Genomic DNA, 21,370 nt, shown 5'->3' with positions numbered 1-21,370 from the left:
GAGATACTCAAAAAGTTGCCAAATATCTGCTCAATATCTCATCGTTATATGATTTCAAAATTAGTACTTAACTTGATCTTCGAAAAGCTTAGTGCAACCCGCTGTATAAATGTCGAAATTTCCCAACATTGCGCATAAAGCTATTTTAAGTTTTCAACTTTCATTATGCGCCGTCCCCAAATAACGTAACGCTTCAGGAGATAGGGGTTCAATAAATTCCGTAACGCTCCAGGGGAATAGGGAATACAGCCTAGCGTTACGACCCATACAAAAAAGTTGGAGTTATCATACAAAAGCACATTATGGATTCCGCCAGATCCTAATGAACCAACCACCGAGTTCGAAGATATCGAATTTAGCGTTACATAATAAGCAGATGTTGCCTTATGTACACCAAAAAATTTACAAACGAGCACTGGGACAAAAAGGAAGTGGAAGTGGTCTTCATCTTCAATAAGCGGGTTTATGGATGCGGCAATTGAACACAAAAAATGCATATAGGTATTCGATATTTGCTTTTCTTTTAAAAAAGACATAAAAATATATACTGATTTTATCTGATAGATTTCTTAATCCCAGTTTATAATTATTTTATTTCACTGTGAGTGAAAATCAAAATGAGCAGAGGCTTTCCAATTGAGTCCGATGACAACATGAGCTGGACCTCGATGTCGAGCATGCATTTGTGGTACGAATCTAATAAATGAATCACCGGACAATTTGGGAACTTTATCGGCCCGCTAAGCAAAATACGTCCATTTCGAAAAACGGACCGTTTGATTCTAGATTCAACAAAACATACCGCTGCAGACGACAAGCTTTTTGAGTTTCAACCAACGAATTGCGTATCGATTCTGCATGGGGTATACGAACAGACGACAGTCGTGACGACTACGATCTTCTAAATGTCTCCAAAGCTTTTCTGGGCGACAGTTCACAATAGAGCACGTTCAGTGAAGTGCATACTAGATTTACCTTCTCACCATACAAAAATTCAGCTCATTACTACAATCTAGTACTTCACTGATTGCGTCCTTTTGGTGGAAAGTCGTCCTGTTTTAGGCGCAAAATAAACCAAACATGTTTCTACGCATGTCGATTTTAAAGTTTGGATCACTAGCTTTGTTAAGAATTCAGAGAAAGAGCATGAAATGTGAAATCATCTAGAGAAAAGTGCTCTCTTAGTTTAGGAAAATATGCAAAATAGCCTTAATTCATTTTTATTTTCCATACCATCACGTCAGTTTACAAATTTTGGGTGGAAACTGTATTAATATTCTGCAATTGAACATTTATCATTGAGAAATCTGAAAAATACTGCTAAAGATCAGAATTAGCTCTTCACATTTCCATCTGCAACATCCAGAATTCCAAAGATCTGAAAATTACTGCTCAAGATCAAAATCAGTTCTTTGACACATTCATCTATAACATCCGAAAATTGTAAGATCTGAAAACTACTATTCAAGATCATAATTAGTTCTTTCACACACTCATATACAACATGGCGGGACTAAACCAACACAACTACCATGACTTGCAAACACCTTGGAAAACGTAGAACTTGATGCTCTTGTTACTCCCTTTTATCAGATATGAGTCGTAGTGCAGTGGTAATGTCACTGCTCATAAATCACAAGGTCATAAGTTCGATTCTGGTCGCGGCCAGTTTTCTTTTTTTTACTCTAATCCATCTGTCAGATCATTTTATGATATTGGTTAGATGTGCTACAGCCCAGATCTCCCCAGATATTAGTCTGATCTTATAACATCAAAATGAGATATTATTATGTTCTTCCCCATACTAATTATTGATCTTATTTTTGATCTTTTATCTCTTATGTCAAACAAACCAATAGCTAATTATGATCTTGAGTACTTCACTGAGGAATATCAAATGATGATATTGTTCTGATTTTTACTTCTACTCGGGATGTCTCTGGGAATTGTTGAGGGCATTTCTCTTGTGATTTCTTCCGGAACCTCTGCAGTGATTCTTCTACAATTTCTTGCAGGGAAATCTCCTGGAATTTCTTAACCCGGTTAAAATTTCTCAACACGAGAAAAAGCGGATAACAACATGATAATAAGTTCTGTTACCTGGTTATCATTCGTTTGATAATTGAGCGTCAATTAGGTTGAATTAAGAGCCAACAAAAATGATAGCTCAAATTTACTTCTCGAATACCAAAATGATAAGAAGTTAAGTTATCATTGAGTTCAAGTTGGTAACTGATAATGTTATACAATATTTTGTTTAACATTACATTTAGTTAGCAACATGAATAAATACAGCTGATAGATAACTGTTTTTGTTATCAATTTGTTATCATTCCGAGCTATTTTATCAACCAAAATAGTAAAAAACTACTTAACCGACATTATCAGCAATTGAAAAAAGTTTCTTATAATTTACAATTAATGTTTTCAACTATTGCGCTCAGGCGGGTTTCGAACCCTGAATCAGTGCTGAAAATGTCATTTCGACATATCTAAATTCAACCACATCCAGCTCATTTTTGAAGCTCAACCTGAGAATATGGTATGGTACATGAAAAACTTGTGCGGCTAGAACAGTTCTGCAAGAAAGTCACACTGACTGCAAGCCATTAAGCATGGACATATATTTTTTAAGTAATCAAAGGATAATTTGTTCAATCAACATCTAAATTAATGACTCATGCAGTGGAGCGGACCTGGTGTGGTGGTTAGAACACTTGACTATCACGCCGAGGACCTGGGATCGAATCCCACTCCCGACATACTCACAAAAAGTGGGTTCTTCTTTCGGAAGGGAAGTAAAATGTGGGTCCCGAGATGAACTAGCCTAGGGTTAAAAATCTCGTTAATACAGCCAAAAAAAAAAAAAAAATGACTCATGCAAAATATTTCATTTTACCAAATTAAATATGATAGATTTAAGCATTTTATATCAATATGTAAACTTGCATGCAACTTTTGGAGGGTGGCTTGAGTGGGAAATATCATACCTAACATGAATCGCTCAAAACTATCAAATTCGATATGGTAAAACAAAATATTTTGCATAGGTCATTAATTGAGATGTTAATTGACCAATTTATGCTATGATTGGTCAATAAAAATATTTCCTTGCTTAATGGCTGGCAATCGAAAAAGCCCAAAATTGCATATTTTGCCCTATAAATTAAGGTATAGCTCAAACTTGTGACGTGCTGTCAGATAAGTTTGCTCTAGAGCTCCTCAAACAGCTGGCGAACTGAAATTTTGACATTTTGTCAGGAGATTTTTCCAGATATACCTTCTATAATTCCCGCAAGAATTTCTTCTAAGATTTCTTTTGGAATTGGTTTTTAGTTAAGATTAGTTTTTTCTATGAAATCTATAATAATTCCTCTAGAAGTTCAATTGCAATTCATCAAAAGATTAATCTCTATGATTCTTTCAACATGAGATTCCTATAGGTAATCTCGTGACATTTTGTAATCCTTGAAATTCATCATGGGTTTATTTTTTCTTAGAGCTTCTTAATAAAATCTTTAGACAATAACTTAAAAAATTGCTTCTGGGGTTTTCTTTTTGAAATCCCTCCGGGATTTTCCAAGAGTTCTCATAAAAATTCCTACCAGAAATCCACGAGTTTCTTCTAAAATTCATCTCGGAACTCCTTCACGGATTCTTTCAGGTGTTTTCTCTGAGATATTTTAAGAAAATCTCATTGGATTTGTCTCTTGAAATACCTCCAGAATTGCTTATCTTTCTGGGATTCCTTCAAAAATGGTTTTGGGAATCCTTTAGATCAGTAGTGGTCACCAAACTGCGGCCCTCGAGAAGGTTTAGTGTGGTCCGTGGATTGATTTTGAAGTATATGACTAATTGATAGACATTTGAATTTCCTCTGAGGCCTATACCCCAGCCCGGATATTTCGAAAACTTGACGACTTTAAATATGCTAGTTATGTTTGACATTGTAATGAGTTAACAAGTTTAGGCAATCCTAAAACATGGATGTATTACTTCAATGTTTAAGCTTAGAAACTCCAAGAACACAAACATGACCACAATGAATTTGTTTTGCTAAGATGACATAAGGGACATAAGTTCATACAAAATAACTAAGCCCAACAATTATGACCTTTCCATTTTTGCTTCGGATCAGAATGTTATTCTGTAAACTAAACTGGGTGACTTTTGTGATGATGTTGCATGCTGAAACTCTATTAAAATTTGATCTAAAAAAATGTTAAATGTCTTGTGGCCCGCAGCCTTCTTGTAAAATTCAAATGTGGCCAGCACAGACAGTCAGCCTGAGGACCACTGAGATTCTACTATCGTACTACAAAAATGTGCGTTTTGGAAGCTCTAACAGTGGTTCTTTGACGACTTTGGTGAGCAAATTGAAACAAGAAGGACAAAGCGTTAATACTGTTTAGCCAAAATTTGGAGCCCACACTTATATGAAAAACAAAAATTGCGAAAAATGCCAAGTCTTACCTCCTAAATCAGTTGTTTTGGACTCCCAGAAGCTACGTTCAAAATTTGAGCAAAAATCGGTTGAGCCTAAGGGGGCGCTCAAAACGCTTAAAGTTTGTATGGGAAAACTTGGCCAAATGTATGCAGAAATTTTAAGTTTTCGAATTTTGCCGCTAGGTGGCGCTGTTTTTCCAATACATGTAAAGGAATAATATCAATAATAAAATCTCAATACTTTGCCTCACTTTGCATAGGGTATAACTTTTTTCGCAGCCGTCGGATCACTTCGCGGTCTTCGACAAAGTTATTTGGGATTGTACGACATTTCCCCGAAAACCAGTTCCCCGAATGAAGTTTCCCCGAAAGTTATTTCCCCGAAAAACGATTCCCCGAATGAACCGTTTCCCCGAATGGACCGTTTCCCCGAAATATTTTTAGTACAGGTTTCTGATCATTTTCTTGATTAATTCCATTGTATGAACTACTGAAACGAAATAGCGGAAAGTTAGCCTGAGTACAAAGTGTGCCGATGTGTAGTCTTTAGAAAGATATCGAGATCATGGAAACTTTCACACCTCAATATCACACATTCTCATTTTCGAGATGTAATGTTTTTCATGGTGCTCATGATGCTTTAATGAGGTTTGCTCTTTTTTAAATATGGGTCATATTTTTTTTTAATACTTTTCTGTTGTATTGATTGAAAATGATATGGCACTTAACTAAGAACACGCTCATCATAATTTTCCCTTCTTTTATTCATATGCTGTTCTTTCTATTTATTTTTGAATATTCAATCGATGAAAACGCCCTTCACACGCATAATACCTTTGAAACGAGTCATCGTGATTGTGGTAGTAATCTGCTAAAGTGCATTGTCATTGTAAAACTCATGATCCAGATAACTTAAATTATAAGTCTTAAAATATTCTTGCTTCAAAACGAAAAGTCAATGGAATTTAATTTGTTTGACAAATAGATTTTAAGAATGCAGGGTCATTAGGCCGATTGATCATCAGGATGAATTGTAATTCAGCAGTTCTGAAACTAGAATCGGATCTGTTGTTTTTACCCTTTTCAACAATTATTGCCAAAAACTATGCAATGAAACTAGAAAGAATGGCCGATACTTAAAAGAAGGAAACGTTTATAATTTGAATATCAGCAGTTTCAGTGCCAAAACCTATTTAGACAATAATACTAGAAAGAACGACCTATGTTCAAAAGAAGGAAATATTCATGCTGAGGGTGACGGGTTAAATTCCCGGTTGGTCCAGGAACTAAAGAAAATTTCCTTGACTTCCATGGTTATATGTAGTGTATCTTCGTGACTGCCACACATGCGACATACTCATTGGCAGTGGAAGCTCTCTGTTAATAACTGTGGAAGTGTTCATAGAACACAAGCAGGTTTGTCACAGAGGGGACGTTATGATAAAAATAAGACCCACCGAATTATCAGTCGCCTAATGACCTTCGGCCGAATAGGCTGACATCTTTCATCTGTATGATGAAAGAAGGGAGATTCTTTGGCGAAGATTTCTACTATGACGCCTAGAGTTACTAGAACAGTTGGTTGCAAAAACAAAACAAAAATAATAAATATAGCAACAGTCAAATTACTGTTGATTAATTAAGCAGTTCAACTTGAAAGAACAGCCTATGTTTGAAAGAAGGAAAATTGTATTAAATGAAAAGTTATTAATCGATCCAAAACGACGGTGCTGGCTCTTTAGGCAGATGTATGTCAAGCCGAAGTACTTTAGACCGTAGTTCATTAGCCCAAAAATGTCATTACGCCGGACGGGCAGTTGAGTTGAAAGTCATGAAAAACCCCAGTTTGATGATACATAAAACCCAATGCTCAAAAGAATAGCCGACTTCTCAAAGAAGGTAAATCTATCATGGGACAGTCAGTGGTTTAAAAAATTAATACCGTCAATGAGCTATGTATTAATATTACAACTAAAAACAACTGCGTGTTATAAAAAGAAACGAAATTTTCAGATGGAATGTAAGCAGAGTGATCAATAAATCATCAGTACTTCAGTAACAGTATAACATCAACATCAAGAAATCATCTATGTGAGAAAAGAAAGAAGGATAAAAGAATATTGTGAAATCATTAAAGTATATCTCAGTATCCATAGAATGCCCAAGATTCGAGGATTGTAAAAAAAAATCAAGGGACTCAAACATCTTCTAGGACTTCGAAAACAAATTTCAACATGAACATGTTTATGAAGAAAATTAGGAAGACGGCCTACTGACCCATTCTACCCTATGAAATTTAGCTTTAGGTCTGATGTACTTGGCTAAATGTACTTCGTCCTAAAGACCGGATCCCCCTTGTTATGCATTGGGTCAATATTAAATGGCATATGTAATAATCTTTTCGGGGAAACGGTACATTCGGTAAAACATTTTTCGGGGAAATGGTACATTCGGGGAAAAAACTTTCGGGGAAACTTCATTCGGGGAACTGGTTTTCGGGGAAATGTCGTACAATCGTTATTTGGCATATAGTCACCTATAATAATACAAAAGGGTTTGATTATTGAACGCTTACAGCGCCACCTAGCCGGCAAAATTCGAAAACTTAAAATTTCTGCATACATTTGGTCAAGTTTTCCCATACAAACTTCAAGCGTTTTGAGCGCCTCCTTAGGCTCAACCGATTTTGCTCAAATTTTGAACGTAGCTTCTGGGAGTCCAAAACAACTGATTTAGGAGGTAAGACTTGGCATTTCTCGAATTTTTTGTTTTTCATATTAGTGTGGGCCACCCTAGACTGACGTTAGAACAAATCGTTTTATCGCTTTAACTTTTTTGTTTCAATTTTCTCATAAAAGTCGTCAAAAAACGCTTTCAGAGCTTTCAAAAACGCACATTGTCGTGCGATGAGAATGTTGCTAAAATATATTGACGATTTTCTAGCAGAGTTGCTCTCTGTCACTATCAATGGTAGGCGAACCGCTGATTTTGATAGGCTGACTGCGATCCAAGTCAACCATGTTGAGTCACCGTCACTTTCCTTTTTCCATCACAACTGGACTGATTGCAATGGCGGGTAGATATCACTGATAGGCCATCTTTGAAGTTCGTTTAAAAATCAGAATAAACACTTACCGTGATGAAATTTGAATATGTGGTACAGAATAACAAGTTTTGCATGTTAGTCATAAAAAAAATTGAATTTTGGTTGAAATCGCTAAAATATCAGTTCAGTTGCTATGATAGCGCTCTGGAGTGTGGGCTAATATCAAGTCATTGCCGATCACTATCGTTTTGATATTGATCGGCCTACAGTGATAGTGGCGGTGGTGCCAAACCAGTAGTCATCTGACATGACTGATATTTCGCAGCTCTGTTTTCTAGCTAAAATAGGCACTTTTCTACTATTTTTTTTTCTTTCGTTACAAAAATTACACCCCTCTTATTTTAGGATATGTTTTATAACACTATTTCTTCTTTTGAATGCTGGTTAAAGATATTTTTATGTTTGCCTCAACCCGTAGTACCTTTTCAATAGATTATGATTATAAAAGAAAAGCGCCTGCAACTATTGAACCAAAAGAGATTATAATCGTCTCCGCGCACAAAACGATGCATTTTCAAATACTCTACAAGTGCTTTTTGAGCTACTTTGATGACAAATTGAAATCGAAAAAGTTAAAGCCAGAAAACCGTTTTTTCTCGAACCACCCTAAGCTAATTCAGAAAAATATCTCTAGATTGATTAATTTGAAAGCTGTCTTCACCAAACTTGCTCAAAATTGATAGATCTCCAACTTTTTCGAAAAATGTTTATAGCTGATCTTGCAAATAAAAAAGTTTGGTTTTCACTTTCCGTGAAAATGTGGACCACCCTTATTTTCATATACATTGGAAAGAGGGCCTTATTATTAGGAACAACTTTGTAGAAGACCATATTTATCTAAAAATCATTTGAAGGCGTCTTTCCTCGTAAATCTGGTCCGTGGAGCACAGTGCAATCGATCAACATTTCAGTGCCAACTCCAGGTTTTCAGATTTGTGGTCTTGAAAATATAAGGTGTGGCTTCGTCATATCTTCACCTAAAAATCCTCCAGAAGTTCCTTCTAGAAAGTCTTATGAAGCCCTCCTGGAAAAATATCCCCAGAAACCAAGTTATAACTGGCTTAACTCTAGTAGCAATAACCCTGTAAGAATTCCTCAAAAACTTGTGAGAATGTATTCAAAAGGAAAACTGCAGGAATTCCCAAGTGGAATTTCTGGAAGAATCTCCTGCTTGTAGTTAGAAACTCTTCTTTTGTCGATTTTTCCAACAAAAATAGCACATTTAGTAACACCGCCGTCCACTTTGTTATTAAAATAGAGAAAATGTTCATTGTGATCAGGATCTCAATAGAAACATTTTGTACTTTAAAGATTTATTGTTTTGCAGTCCATCCAACTGGCAACACTGATAATTTTTTACATGTACCCACCGTATACCCTCGTTGGTTTGACCGCATCTAATCTGAACACTTTTTAATTTGACCCCTTCTAATCTGCACATCGTACATATTAAAAATGGTTCAAACGTCATTGTGCTAATGGAACGGTGTGAAACGGAACGCAGAACTAAAACAAAACATCAAATACGGCTGCCAGCAGTGTGTTTTTCCTTCGCCCACAGGGTTGCTAGAAGTTCAAACTAAAAATGAACCCCGATGGTTTGCATGAGGTGTCGTTCAAACCAACGGGAGTAGACAGTATTTTTTTTTATTTACCTTTAGCCTTTAGCCTTTATTAATACAAAAACAATGTTTGTTTCTTATATATTTTAAATATTAATTTTATTATTCTGTAGAACATAGCTTCCCAACCTTCGTTTCGCGACCACTTGCAGGCACGCTTCGATTGTTTTACGAAAAGCGCAGTGACGACAGACTGAGGGGTCGCGAGAGCCAAGGTTGGGAACCGTGACTGTAGAATATGATAAATTATATAAGGTACCCCGGGGCAAGTGAGACCTACAGCTATTATTTTTTTTATTTGTAAGTTTTATGGCAAACATTCTTCATAGAAAACATAGGTATCACATCAACGGATACTTTGAATTCAAAAAATGTTATTGTTCTCACCATAAAAAGACCATATATGTTATTGTTGTTCATATGTAATTTTCAATTCACTAAGTGAGACTAACGTACTCTACCACATTCGTCGTTTAAAAATAGAATATCGTCGATGGGGGTGACAATGGGTCTGGGGGGTGAGATTGGGTCAAAACGGAGAAACATAAAATTTGAAATAACTCATCAACTATCGCTAATTTATATAGAAAACTTTATATTATTTCAAAGAGGAGATGTTTTAAACGTCATGATGCAGAATAAGATGTTTAGCAATAATCATTTTTTGTTAAATTTGTGGCTAAACTTATGTGATGAAACTATTAGTAAATCACTCTGAAAAAAAATCTCCTTCGCTATGTTCCACACAAGCGCCTAACCGTAATTTTTCTTATAAGTAGTTAGCTGTAGGTATTACCTGGTTGATGCAATGAAAAAAGTGGGCTGTCAATGCACTTTTTATTTGAAAATTCAATATTTTCGACCCTATATCTAAATATTAAGAATAGGGGTGAGATTGGGTCAAGCAAATTATCGAGTGCACATAACCTTAACTAAAAATTCAACTTGTTATCCAATCCCCATTTGACTTTAAAGTCGTGCCATGATTACCGTATCTTCATAAAAATACGCTTTTTCGAAAATATGTCGAAGATGTATCAATCGAGTGTTTTCATACGTTTAGTGCCTAAAATCATTTATAAAAATACACCCATGCGTTTGGACAGCTCCTCTTATCATCATCTAGCCTTTAGTGTACTGCATATTTCAATATTATTCCGAGAGAGGGTCTAATAGTGTGAAATGTTGTGTAACATAATATTTGAACGACCCTCTCTCTTGAGAGGCCAATGATCATGTACATAGGAGTTTATAACGGAGGGTTTGGTTAAACATTTCTTATGCAGTATACTAAAAATATCATGTTTTTTTTTCAATCAATCTTTCAATGCGTCCCTCTCCCATTGTAATCTTCCCCCCTCCTCTCTTGGAGGTTGAAACTTTAAATGAGGATAATTATGGTGGCTAAAAATGGCGATACAACATACAAACGTTGTTTTATCAAATTTCAACATTTTTTTCGGTTGTATTAGCCCTTTTAGGTGGATTTATCATCTTTTACCTAAGTTTTTATTCGTCATGGTTACATTGTATTTTAAATAGATTTACTAGATATGATCAATAAAATTAACTTATATTCTTAGATAGGCGACTTCGAATACTTTGACCCATTCTCACCCCCTCTAAGGGGTGAAGCTATTGTTTAAAATGAAGCTATTGTTTAAAATGGTAATGTCTTTTGTTTAAAATGGTAAAGTCTTTGATAGAACATATTTTTTCGAAATCATCTATTTTCCATATTTTCGTTCAAGCAAATTATTTTATGCTTTCGTTTTTCGATGCATAATGAGTTTTTTCTGAATGCTAAGGAACCGGCCATAAAGTATGAAAAAATTTGAAAACGACTTATTCGAAGTTCACGATTTAAAAATCTTTATTAACCGATCGTAAAATTATGTAGGGGAAAACATAACATCTGTAAATCTTGAAAAATCTTTCGGCGAGACTCATCAACTACGTAATATGAAAAGTAAGTTTGGAAAGCTTTCGGCATTTAACCTATGGGCGCTTTTTGTATAAATAAAATCAATTTGTTTTGCACGAGCTGCAAGAGTTAAATCAATTTTTTTCTCAGTGATTCGTTATTATATATGTTACGTAATTTTTGCACGATACCACAAAACTTTTACAACATAAATCGCTAAACATAGTTATTCGTATAAGATATTTATAATTCATGCTACCTTACATATATGCAGCAAGTATATTAAGCTATTTGTACAAACATTCCGAATAGATCCCACTTGCCCCGTGATACGGAGTAAATGAAGATCTGCTCCACTTTTCATTATATGCATAATAAACAGAATGTAAAAAAATGAAACAGTTTTAATGCCCGTTAATAAGAAGAAATATACCAACAATGTCTTTTAGAATCATTGGAATTATAAAATTATTTATGTTAAGAATTTTTTGGCTTGACAAAAGCAAACTAGCATTTTTTTAGGTCCCACTTGCCCCGGGGTACCTTATGTATCAAAACTAAAACAACGTTCATACTATCATAATATCATAGAAGATTGTTTTTAAGTAGCTAAGCACCCCGTCAATGAGCGAGGAAGGACTATCGACACGTGCTTATGCTGAAGAATGCGACTAGCTACTTTTCAGTTGCTATTATTCACTTTTTCAGCAGCTCAAGCATGCAGTGAAAGCAGCAGTGGCTCCTCCTAAGTGCCTCTCCATATGCATAGCATCGACATGCGAAAGATCATTCATAAAAAGGAAAAATAGAACGACAAAAACAAGTCAAGTGCCGGTGGTGTTCTTTGGCGAGAGAGTTGAGGAGATATAAAAACAACGTGAAAATGGTAGAGCCAAAGCACTCACACAATAAGATGCAAAAAAAGGATAGAAAGAAGATGCGGTGGAAACAACCTGTTTGGTATTCATGGAAAATGGTTTTCCTTTCTTCGACGACTTGTGTGAACGCATTAGGGTGAGCTATGAGCTCTCATTTCAACAGTGATATTTTCACTTCAAAGTTTGATAACAAGGACATGTAAATTCCTCAGGTTTTGGTTGTTTGATCTAACAATATTAAGGTTGAAGGATTCGTCATTGATATAATCGTCATCAATGAAAATTCAAAAGCAGTTTTCTCGTTCAAAACTGAAAATTTCGCTTTGAAAATATATTCACTGTACTCCATTCTCCACTTACAATACAGTGAATACATTTTCACTGGGAATTTTAGTTTTGGACGCGAAAACTGCTTTGGAATTTTCAATGATGACGATTATATCAATGACGAATCCTTCAACCTTAATTTTCATCCGAAATAATCGAATTTCGTTTACAATCAGCACTTTTCCTCCCATTTTCAGAATCGCCCAACCGTTTCTACTGGGGGAACTGATCCGGTACTTTGACCAAGTGGCGGCAGCCACCACAGCGCAATCAGAAACGCCACCACCAATCGGCGAGGCGTACCTCTATGCGGGCGAACTGGCTCTGACGGTGGTCGCACCGTTGGCCATTTTTCATGTCTACCAACTGTTCCTGCTGCAGGTGGGCATGAAACTTCGGATCGGATGCTGTGCACTCATTTATCAAAAGGTAGGTGTACGTGGTATGAATCGTCGTCATCGGCATCATCATTTCACCACATATCAACATCATCGTCAGCTCAATGAATTAATGAGAACTTGTGGCCGCTTCCGCCACAAACAAGCTGGGAAGTGGGATCCAATTTCGATTTGGGTTTCCGGTGCTTGGTGAAATATTTGGAAATTGGCCGGATATATCTACATTACAGATTCACTTCATCATGTGCACAAGTGATAACAACAGGATAATTTCAGAACCAGTCAGCCTGCCACCGGAGTCCATGAATTTCTGCCGAAATCGTGATCCATCTATGTACTTTCAATATAGAAGTTCACTTTGTTAGGACTATTCCTAGACAACCAGGAATCGCATAAAGATGCACGCTGTACATCGTATAAAGTACTATTTTGAGTCACTATAGCATACATGTACGGCTGAGGGACAATTTTCATCGCAGATGATGTTTTTTTTTGAACTTACTGTGATGTATCTGGTAAAATCATATAAGAGTGCAAATTACTTTTAATAATGTATGACTACATCGTAGTAGACGATATTCCGATGTTGTGTTGCGATGAACTTTGCTTATTCGCAAAAGCGTTCGAGTGAACTCGCAAAGTTTCAATTGAATTCGTATCATTGAGTGCTTGGTACTTTTCTAATTATGTCAGTTTAATCCGCATTGGTGTACAAACTAAATCGCAAAAAAGTGAAAATAAACTCGTTCAAATGTGTATACAAACTCGCATAAGCTAGAATCGTTAACGTTGGCATATTGCGATGTGGTATGTGATAACAATGGAAGAGGTGCAGTTGGAGTACCAAAAAGCTACCAGATAGTGAAAAGTCATTATTATGGTTACAAAACAAGTCACATAGTCATCATTTTTGTTTTGTTGACCTGGTGGTGCTAGCAAGAGAGGAGTAGTGGTAACTGTGCGGGAAATCATGCTACATCATTTTGATCTCCAAATAGCTTGCTGAACACGTACAGTGCACGGAAACAAAGTGCATTCCAACAAGCACTGAGGTGATTTAGAATGTCATGACAGTGTGTTTCATAAGTAGTGTTTGGTGTTAAGTGTGAAGTGCGGCTCGATAACCCAAAGATTATTAGATCGATACTTAGGCGACAAGAATTTTTTGTTTCGAATATTTTTAAGTCGCATAAGATGCTATATTACGTCGCAATAGTGCATACCGTGCATCGCATAAGATATCGCTTCAAGTCATATAGCGTTATTATTTTTCCGTCAATGCACGTATAGCGCCTCCACTTTTGTACGCATAAGGCACTGCATCTTAGGCGATGTAACTTTACCGCATAAAAGTACGTATAACATAAACATAAACTTCATTATACGTGCAAATTGGTTGTCTGGGTTAGAGCCATAGCTACAGAAACAATCACTTCATCTACGAACAGTTCTTGAGCTGCTAGCTAACTTTGTCAAAGACGCTGCTTGTAGTCAGGAGGCCCGTGAATAACTAACCTGTTTTAGGTCTCACTAGTGACATCTAGCAGGTGTCTTAGTTTACGAGTATATGTTTTGCTTCTGGGGTTTTGAGATGAGGCTAAGGGTGTTTAAAAGGGACTTTTGCAGCAAACAAAGGTTACAGTGCTGTTCCACGGAACTCCAGGGAGAGAGAGAGAGAGAGGTGTTAAGAGAGGCTCTAGATTTGTATTTACCCTCCTAATGCATCATGTAGTACACGGTTTGGGTAAAAAATAACCCCAATGCACAAAGAGGGTTAAATCTTTTGCAGGAGGGCTTCCAGGAGTCTTAGAGTCGTTTCAGGAAGGTTCAGAGCTGAAAACCCCTGAACGCACTGAAATGGCTCTAAGGCCTTTCTGAAACTCCTAACCACCCCCTCCAAACCATTGAGACCCTCTGAAACCTCCTGATATCTCCTGAGAGCCGCTGAAATGTCTCTGAAAACATTCTAATACCTTCGAAGACCCCAAGAAACGTCCCTGTAACCCCATCAAACCCACTGAAACTCACTGCAACATCTCTGAAAACGCCCTGAAATTCCCAGAGATCCCGTTAACCTTCCGTCATTCGCGCGGTTGGCCACCCCTACCAGCAGCACGCTTATGCTGACAACAAGCGATATTTTTTAAACGTGTTGCACAAAATAGAACAGCGCGATCGATCGAGGGTTAAATACCCCTGCATCTCCATGAAAAACCCACTGAAACTCTCTGAACGCCACTGAAAATCTTAGTAGCTAATGAGACCCTTTGAAACGCTCTCGCAACGCCCCTGCAAGCCCCTAAGACTCCCTGAAACTCCTTTTAGAGACCTTCTGGAACGCCTCTGAATGCCCTCTAAGACCCCCTGAAGCCCCTTTGAAACACCTTGTGGACCTTTTGAAATGCGCCTGCCCTCATGAAATCTTCTGACACCCCTTAAGCCCCCTGAAACAATCTTTAGTGCCCATGGAAACCCTTCTTAAACCCCCAAAATCTTGAAACGCATGAAACCTCTGAATTCTCCCGAGAGCCGCTGAAACGACTCTGAAAACGTCTTACAATCTTTAGAGATTCCCTGAAACCTTTTTTGAAAACCCACTGAAGCCCCATGCATCTCCCTTGAAGGATCTGAAACACGTTCCTGAGACGGTCTGGAACCGCCTAAAATACTCATTCTAATACCTCAAAACTCCCTAAAAGTCCCCTGAAATCCCCATGAGACCCTCTGGAACCTCCTGAAAGTTGCTGATACACTACTGAACACGGCTTGAACTCTTCAGACCCTCCCTGGAATGCCCCAGAAACCCCCTGAAAACCCATTGAAACCCTCTGGAACGCCTCTTCGAAACTCCTGAGATCTACTGAAACGCCTCTGAAATACCCCTGAAGCTCCCTTGAAACACTCCTGAAGGCCTCTGAAACGTTCTTTAGACTCCTTGAAACGCACTGGAAAACCTCCTGAAATCTTCTGAAGCACTCTATAGCGCCCCAGATAACCCAACTGGAACGCTCTCACAACTTTTTAAAATGTCCTTGGTTATCCAATGAAACTCCCGAAACTCCTCAAGACCTTTCAGGAGGTTCAGAGACTTTATGGAGATTATTGGGAGAGGGAATTTTGCAGTTGTAAAGGTGTGTGGGTATCCAGCAAGACAATGCTGAGGGTGATCGGTTCACACATGAACTTTTCGTTAAGGAAATTTCCTTGGGTATAGAGTATCTTCGTGCCCACCACACAATATACACAAACAAAATGGTCATTGGCAAAGGAAGCTCCGAGTTAATAGCTGAGGAACACTAAGCTGAGAAGCAGGCAGCAGGCTTTGCTCATGTGGAAACGTTACACCAAGAGGATGTTCCAGGGCATTCCATGAGGAGGGAGAGATGTTAAGGAAGACTTCAGTTATAATTCAGAAGATTTGAAGCTTTTTTCGGGGGCACTCTTCTGAAACATCCTAAAGCACTGCTTTTACCCGAAAACGCTCCTTAGACACCTTAAACTTGCTGATAGAAGCTGAAACCCTTGAAACTCTCTTGAAACGCCCCTAATATTCCCTGAAACCTTAACCTGAAACACTCTTGAACCCTTTTTAACGCCTCTGAAAACCCCTTGGAACGCCCCAGTTAGGCCCTAATACCTCATAAGAACATACACCCTCAAAAACCATTTAAAGCACTCCAAAACACCCCTGAACACCCCTGAAACCTCCTGAATCATCCCTGGAATCCCTGAAACCCCTTGAGACTACATAAACCGCGCCTGAAAATTCTCGAAGCCCTCTTCGAATCCTTGAAACCGCCTAAAACACCTTGAAAGGATCTGAAACCCCTGAAGCCCCTGAAAATTTTATTTGAATCCTTGCTGGCATCTCCCGAGCCCTCTGAAACACTAATAAAACTTAGTGAAACGCCCATGTTTGTACCATAAAACCCGAAATCCATTTGAAAAACTCTACTGTTCCTCCTTGGCAGCTATTTTAAATTTAAGGACTAATAACATTATTGGAACCATTCTATATGGCATGGGCTGGGGGTAATTAAAAAGGGCATAAAAAGGGGTTTTGGAGCATAAATTAGGTCAGGGTTTCAATGGGGAATCTTAGTTCGCAAGAACATGTATTGCTCTTTGGTGAAAGAGATTCCCAGGAAGTTTTCAGATTGCCCAAAAAAAGGAGTTCCTAGGGACTTCAGGAGCCTTTTAAGGGCACTTCGTCAGATTTCAATGGGTTTACGGGGATTTCAGGAGTATCAGGACCGTGTACTGAGAGACATTACAAAGTTTTTTAGGGGAGATTTAGGGCGGGGGATTTCAAAAGTTTTGAAGAGAGTAAAAGGGGTTTAAGGGACGGTTCAAGGCATTTCAGAGATTTCCAGGGAGTTTCAGGAACATTTCAAGGGCGTTCCGATAGGTTTTATTGACGTTTGATAATACTTCAGTGGTACTTCAAGGTGTTTTCAGTGGCAATTGAGGGGGCTTCCGAAGTCTTTTAAAGTCGTTCCAAGGGGTTTAAGGGCATTACAAATGCCTCCCCTGGTTCCTTCCTAAGAAAACCCTTAAACTGAAAACCACCTGGAGTACCATAAAATGTCCTTGACACACCCGTGAAACCCCTGATACCCCATCAGATCCCCTGAAACACCTCCACAAACCCCCTGAAACCTCCCATGACTTTCTGAGCCACCTCTGAAAACTCCCATGATTTCCTCCTAAGGCACCCTTAAATATCTCTTAAAACACCCTGGGACCTCCTGAAATGTCGATAACACTTCCGGTTCTTCTGTAATGCACCTGAGTCCTCCAGAAACCCCTTGAAACTCCTGAAACGTCCCAGAGACTCCCTAAATCACCTCTGAGACCCCCCCTCTGAAATGCACCTGAAATCCCTAGAGACCCTCTGATACTTCCTGAAAGGCCCTTGAAACCTCTTGAAACCCCCTGACAGCCTCCTCTGAGACCTTCTGAAACGTCCTTGATACCTACAGGTACCTCCTGGAACACCCAGGAGACCTTTCGGCACCCCCTGGAAATGCCTAAAACGTCTCTGAGACCCCATAAATCGCTCTTGAACACCCCCTAAATGCCTCTGGAGCTACCTGGAACCCCTCGAAACCCCCGGAGACGTCCCTGCGACTCTCTTAAACGCCCCTGAGGTCTCTTGGCACCCCCACAAACTCCTTGGAAGCCCCTTTAAACTCTTCTTAGATCTCACAGTATCCCTCCTAAAACCCCTTTGAGAACCCCTGAGACTCCCAATCTCCCTATGAATGCTGCCTTTACCAAAGTTACCGTCATTGTTACATTATCTGTTGCACAATACACTGAAACCTCTTTTTATGCAGGTTATTTTTATGCTCTTTTGACTTATGCATTTTTTTTATGCTCTGCGTAAAAAGAGGGAGAGCTATTCAGAACCAATACTGTACATAAGAATATGTAATGACAGCTATGACATCGGCGGCCAGGGGGCGTTTATAGGAGAGAGAGAAAAAAGAGATTACAGGGATATTTCAGGAGGTACCAAAGGGTTTCAGGGGCGGTACCAGGAGATCTCAGACATTTCAAGAAGGTCCCAATTCCCAATGGGTTTCAATGGGGGTGTCAAGAGATCTCAGAGGTGTTCCAGGCGGTTCCAGCGGATTTCAGAGCGGTACCTGAAGGTCTCAGAGGCGTTTCAGGTAGTTCTCCTCCTCCCGCGTGATCTTTCGTCCATACAAAAAAAATAAATTTGTATGGACCGTGGTCTTTTCATGAACCCCCCCCCCCCACATGACCACGTGATGGCCCGTCAGGGGTGTAAAAAGTGGTATCAGGGTCGTATCATACGGGCCTCAAGGGGTACTTTAGGGGGACACAGGGGCGCTTCTGGGGGTTTCGTGGGCATACCAGGAGGTCTTAAAGGCGTTCCGAGGGGATCCCTGGGGGTTTCAGGCGGTGCCAAGAAATCTCAGAGGCGTTTCCAGGGTGTTCGAGAGGATACGAAGAGGTCTCAGGGGCGTTCCGGGGACTTGAAGGGTCTTCACAGGAGGTCCCAAGGAACCTCAGGGGCGTTTCAGGGGATCTTAGGAGGGCAAAAGGTCTTAGAAATTAGTTGATTTGCCTTTATTTCAGAAAATTTCAGTGGATTTAGAAAGGGTCCTCCTGAAACCCTCTGAAACGCCCCTGAGATCCTCTGGAACATCCATGGAACCCCCTGAGTGCTTTTCAAGGGGGTTTTCAAGGTTGCAAAGGTGTTTTGGGAAGGTGACTGTCTAGGAGTTGGGTGAGGCGAAGTCATGCGGGGCTCCAGCGGTTTCAAAGCGTTTCAATGGATACCTCAGAGAAAGTTTCAAGGAGTTCCAGGAGGCTTAAGGGGGTTGCAGAAGGGTTTCAAATGACCAATTGGGCTTAAGGTAAGCTTTAGAGGCGCAACACGGGTTTTCTCAAGCGATTCAAGAGGCTTTTAAGAGAGCTTTAGGAATGCTACAGATGAGTTTTTAGAGCGAAGAAATCAGGGGGCTCGAGAGGGGTCCACGGGAGATTGAAGGGCGTTGAACAGGCTTTCAGAAGAGTTTCAGAGGTGTTTCAGGGTGTTTGAGAAGGGCTTCAACAGTTTCAATCATATCCGTATGTTTCAAGGCGGGTACCGGAGGTGTTTCAAGGGTATTCGGAGTATTTCAGAGGGCTTCACAGGTTTTCAGGTGAGCTTCAGAGGAGTTTTAGGCGATTTCAAGGCGTTTCTTAGAGTATCAGAGGGGTTCTCGGGGGCTTTAGCGAGATTTGTAGGCTTTCTGGTGAGCTTCACGGGGTTTTGAAAGCGTTCAATCTGAAGCAAGGCATTTCAGGGTGGTTCAGAGGGTTTCAAATGGACTTTAATGAACTTCTAATTGACAGGTTCTCATTTCAGCTCCAGAAGAATGTCTGGTTGTATCAGCGTCACATTGTTGGTCCAATTGTTGATCAATTGGTCATGTATCTGGGCAACACATAACCATTGATTTAACTGATCTCAAAGTACATACTGGGTGATCGAGGATCCCAATTTCAAAAATAGATGACACACTAACAACTCACCCCTCTCTTCCAGGCCCTGCAGCTCTCAACAACCCTCTCGGCGGACGGCCTGAGCGGCCGAATCATCAACCTCATATCCAACGACGTCAGCCGATTCGACTACGCGGTGATCTTCTTTCACGACCTATGGAAGGGTCCTGTGGAGCTGGTGATCGTGTCCGTCCTGGTGTACCGCCTCATGGGACCCACCGCCCTAATCGGAATTGCCATCCTACTCCTGTTCATACCCGGTCAGGGCTGGTTGGGTAAGCTGGCTGCTTCGTTCCGACTCCGGGCAGCCATGGCCACCGACGAGCGGGTGAAGTTCACGAACGAGGTCATCCAGGCGATTCAGGTCATCAAGATGTACGTGTGGGAGCGGCCGTTCGAGGCGGTGGTTCGAAGGTTGAGGCGAGATGAGGTGCGGGCCTTGAGGGGTAGCGCGTTCATCCGATCGGGACTGTTCGCGTTGAGGATCATGCTGAAGTTGTCGATCTTTGCCAGCTTGGTGACGTACGTGTACGTCGGGAATGCGTTGACGGCCGTGAAGGTCTACATGCTGGTGTCGTTCTTCAGCGTGATCAACCACTCGATGGTGGAGTTCTGGCCGCTGGCGGTGACGTCCTGCGCAGAGGCGTGGGTTTCGTTGAGGCGGATTGAGGAGTTCTTGGATGAGGAGGGTCAGATGGGAGTAAGTGGTGGAGACGCGGAGGTATGTGACGGAAAAATTGAGGTTAGGGAGATGAGGACTGAATGGGTGGAGTCAGGTTTCCAGATGAAGGTCGATGACTGGAAGGTGAACAAAGGAAAGACATGGGCGATCGTTGGACAGATCGGAAGTGGGAAGTCATCGTTATTGAGCTTGTTGATGAAGGAGCTGTTGCCAAAAGAAGGATCAGTGAAGGTTAGTGGGACAGTGAGCTATTGCTCGCAAAAGCCTTGGGTGTTCGAAGGAACGGTGCGGGATAATATAGTGTTCATTGAACCGTTCGACGAGAATCGATACAACGAAGTGGTTCGGGTTTGTGCGTTGCAAAGGGATCTGATGTTGTGGCCGAATAGTGATCAAACGGTAGTTGGTGAAAGAGGGGTTAGTCTAAGTGGTGGACAGAAGGCGCGAGTGAACTTGGCACGGGCGATCTACAGGCGAGCAGATATCTACTTGCTGGATGATCCATTGTCTGCAGTAGATGCCCATGTTGGGAAACATATCTACGAGGAGTGTATCCAAGGATATCTGGCCGAAAAGATATGCGTGTTGGTAACTCATCAATTGCAGTACCTTAGCGGAATGGATCGTATAATGATCATGGACAAAGGAGAAGTACAAGCAAGCGGTAGTTACGATCAAGTGCGACATTATTTTAAAGACATTGCTCAAGCGAAGAATTCTGAGGAGGATATTGCTGAAGAACCGATCGAATCAGACCATCTACTAGAGGAAAACGGTCATGGAGGTTTGCCGAAGGCCAAAGTGGAAGAAAATCAAAACGATGGAACCATTGGATTCAGGGTCTACAAAGACTTTTTGAAGTCGGTAAACAACGGACTCTTCGTCGTGTTAGTAGGTTTACTACTTGTGGCATGGCAAACATCTTCTACCGGTACCGATTACTTCCTAAAGATATGGTAAGTCATCA

General features: G+C 40.0%; 2 protein-coding genes across 5 annotated transcripts in view; one reads left to right on the top strand and one right to left on the bottom strand.

The window, feature by feature from the left end:
• Positions 1–21,370, bottom strand: part of LOC109402379 (uncharacterized) — a 489,342-nt gene that overhangs the window by 192,398 nt on the left and 275,574 nt on the right. The gene's annotated exons all lie outside the window — the stretch shown is intronic.
• LOC109402380 (ATP-binding cassette sub-family C member 4-like) overlaps positions 1–21,370 on the top strand; it is a 49,930-nt gene that overhangs the window by 2,935 nt on the left and 25,625 nt on the right. Inside the window, exons 3-4 of the mRNA XM_029862145.2 lie at positions 12,501–12,732; positions 19,765–21,359. Of these exons, the coding sequence (XP_029718005.2) occupies positions 12,501–12,732; positions 19,765–21,359 (1,827 nt within the window). The remainder of the gene's footprint in view (positions 1–12,500; positions 12,733–19,764; positions 21,360–21,370) is intronic.

This window comes from Aedes albopictus, chromosome 1 (assembly GCF_035046485.1).
Source record: "Aedes albopictus strain Foshan chromosome 1, AalbF5, whole genome shotgun sequence".
In the NCBI taxonomy this organism is placed as follows: domain Eukaryota; kingdom Metazoa; phylum Arthropoda; class Insecta; order Diptera; family Culicidae; genus Aedes; species Aedes albopictus.
Note: the sequence above shows the minus strand (reverse complement) of the source record. Positions and strands in the feature narration are given on the sequence as shown.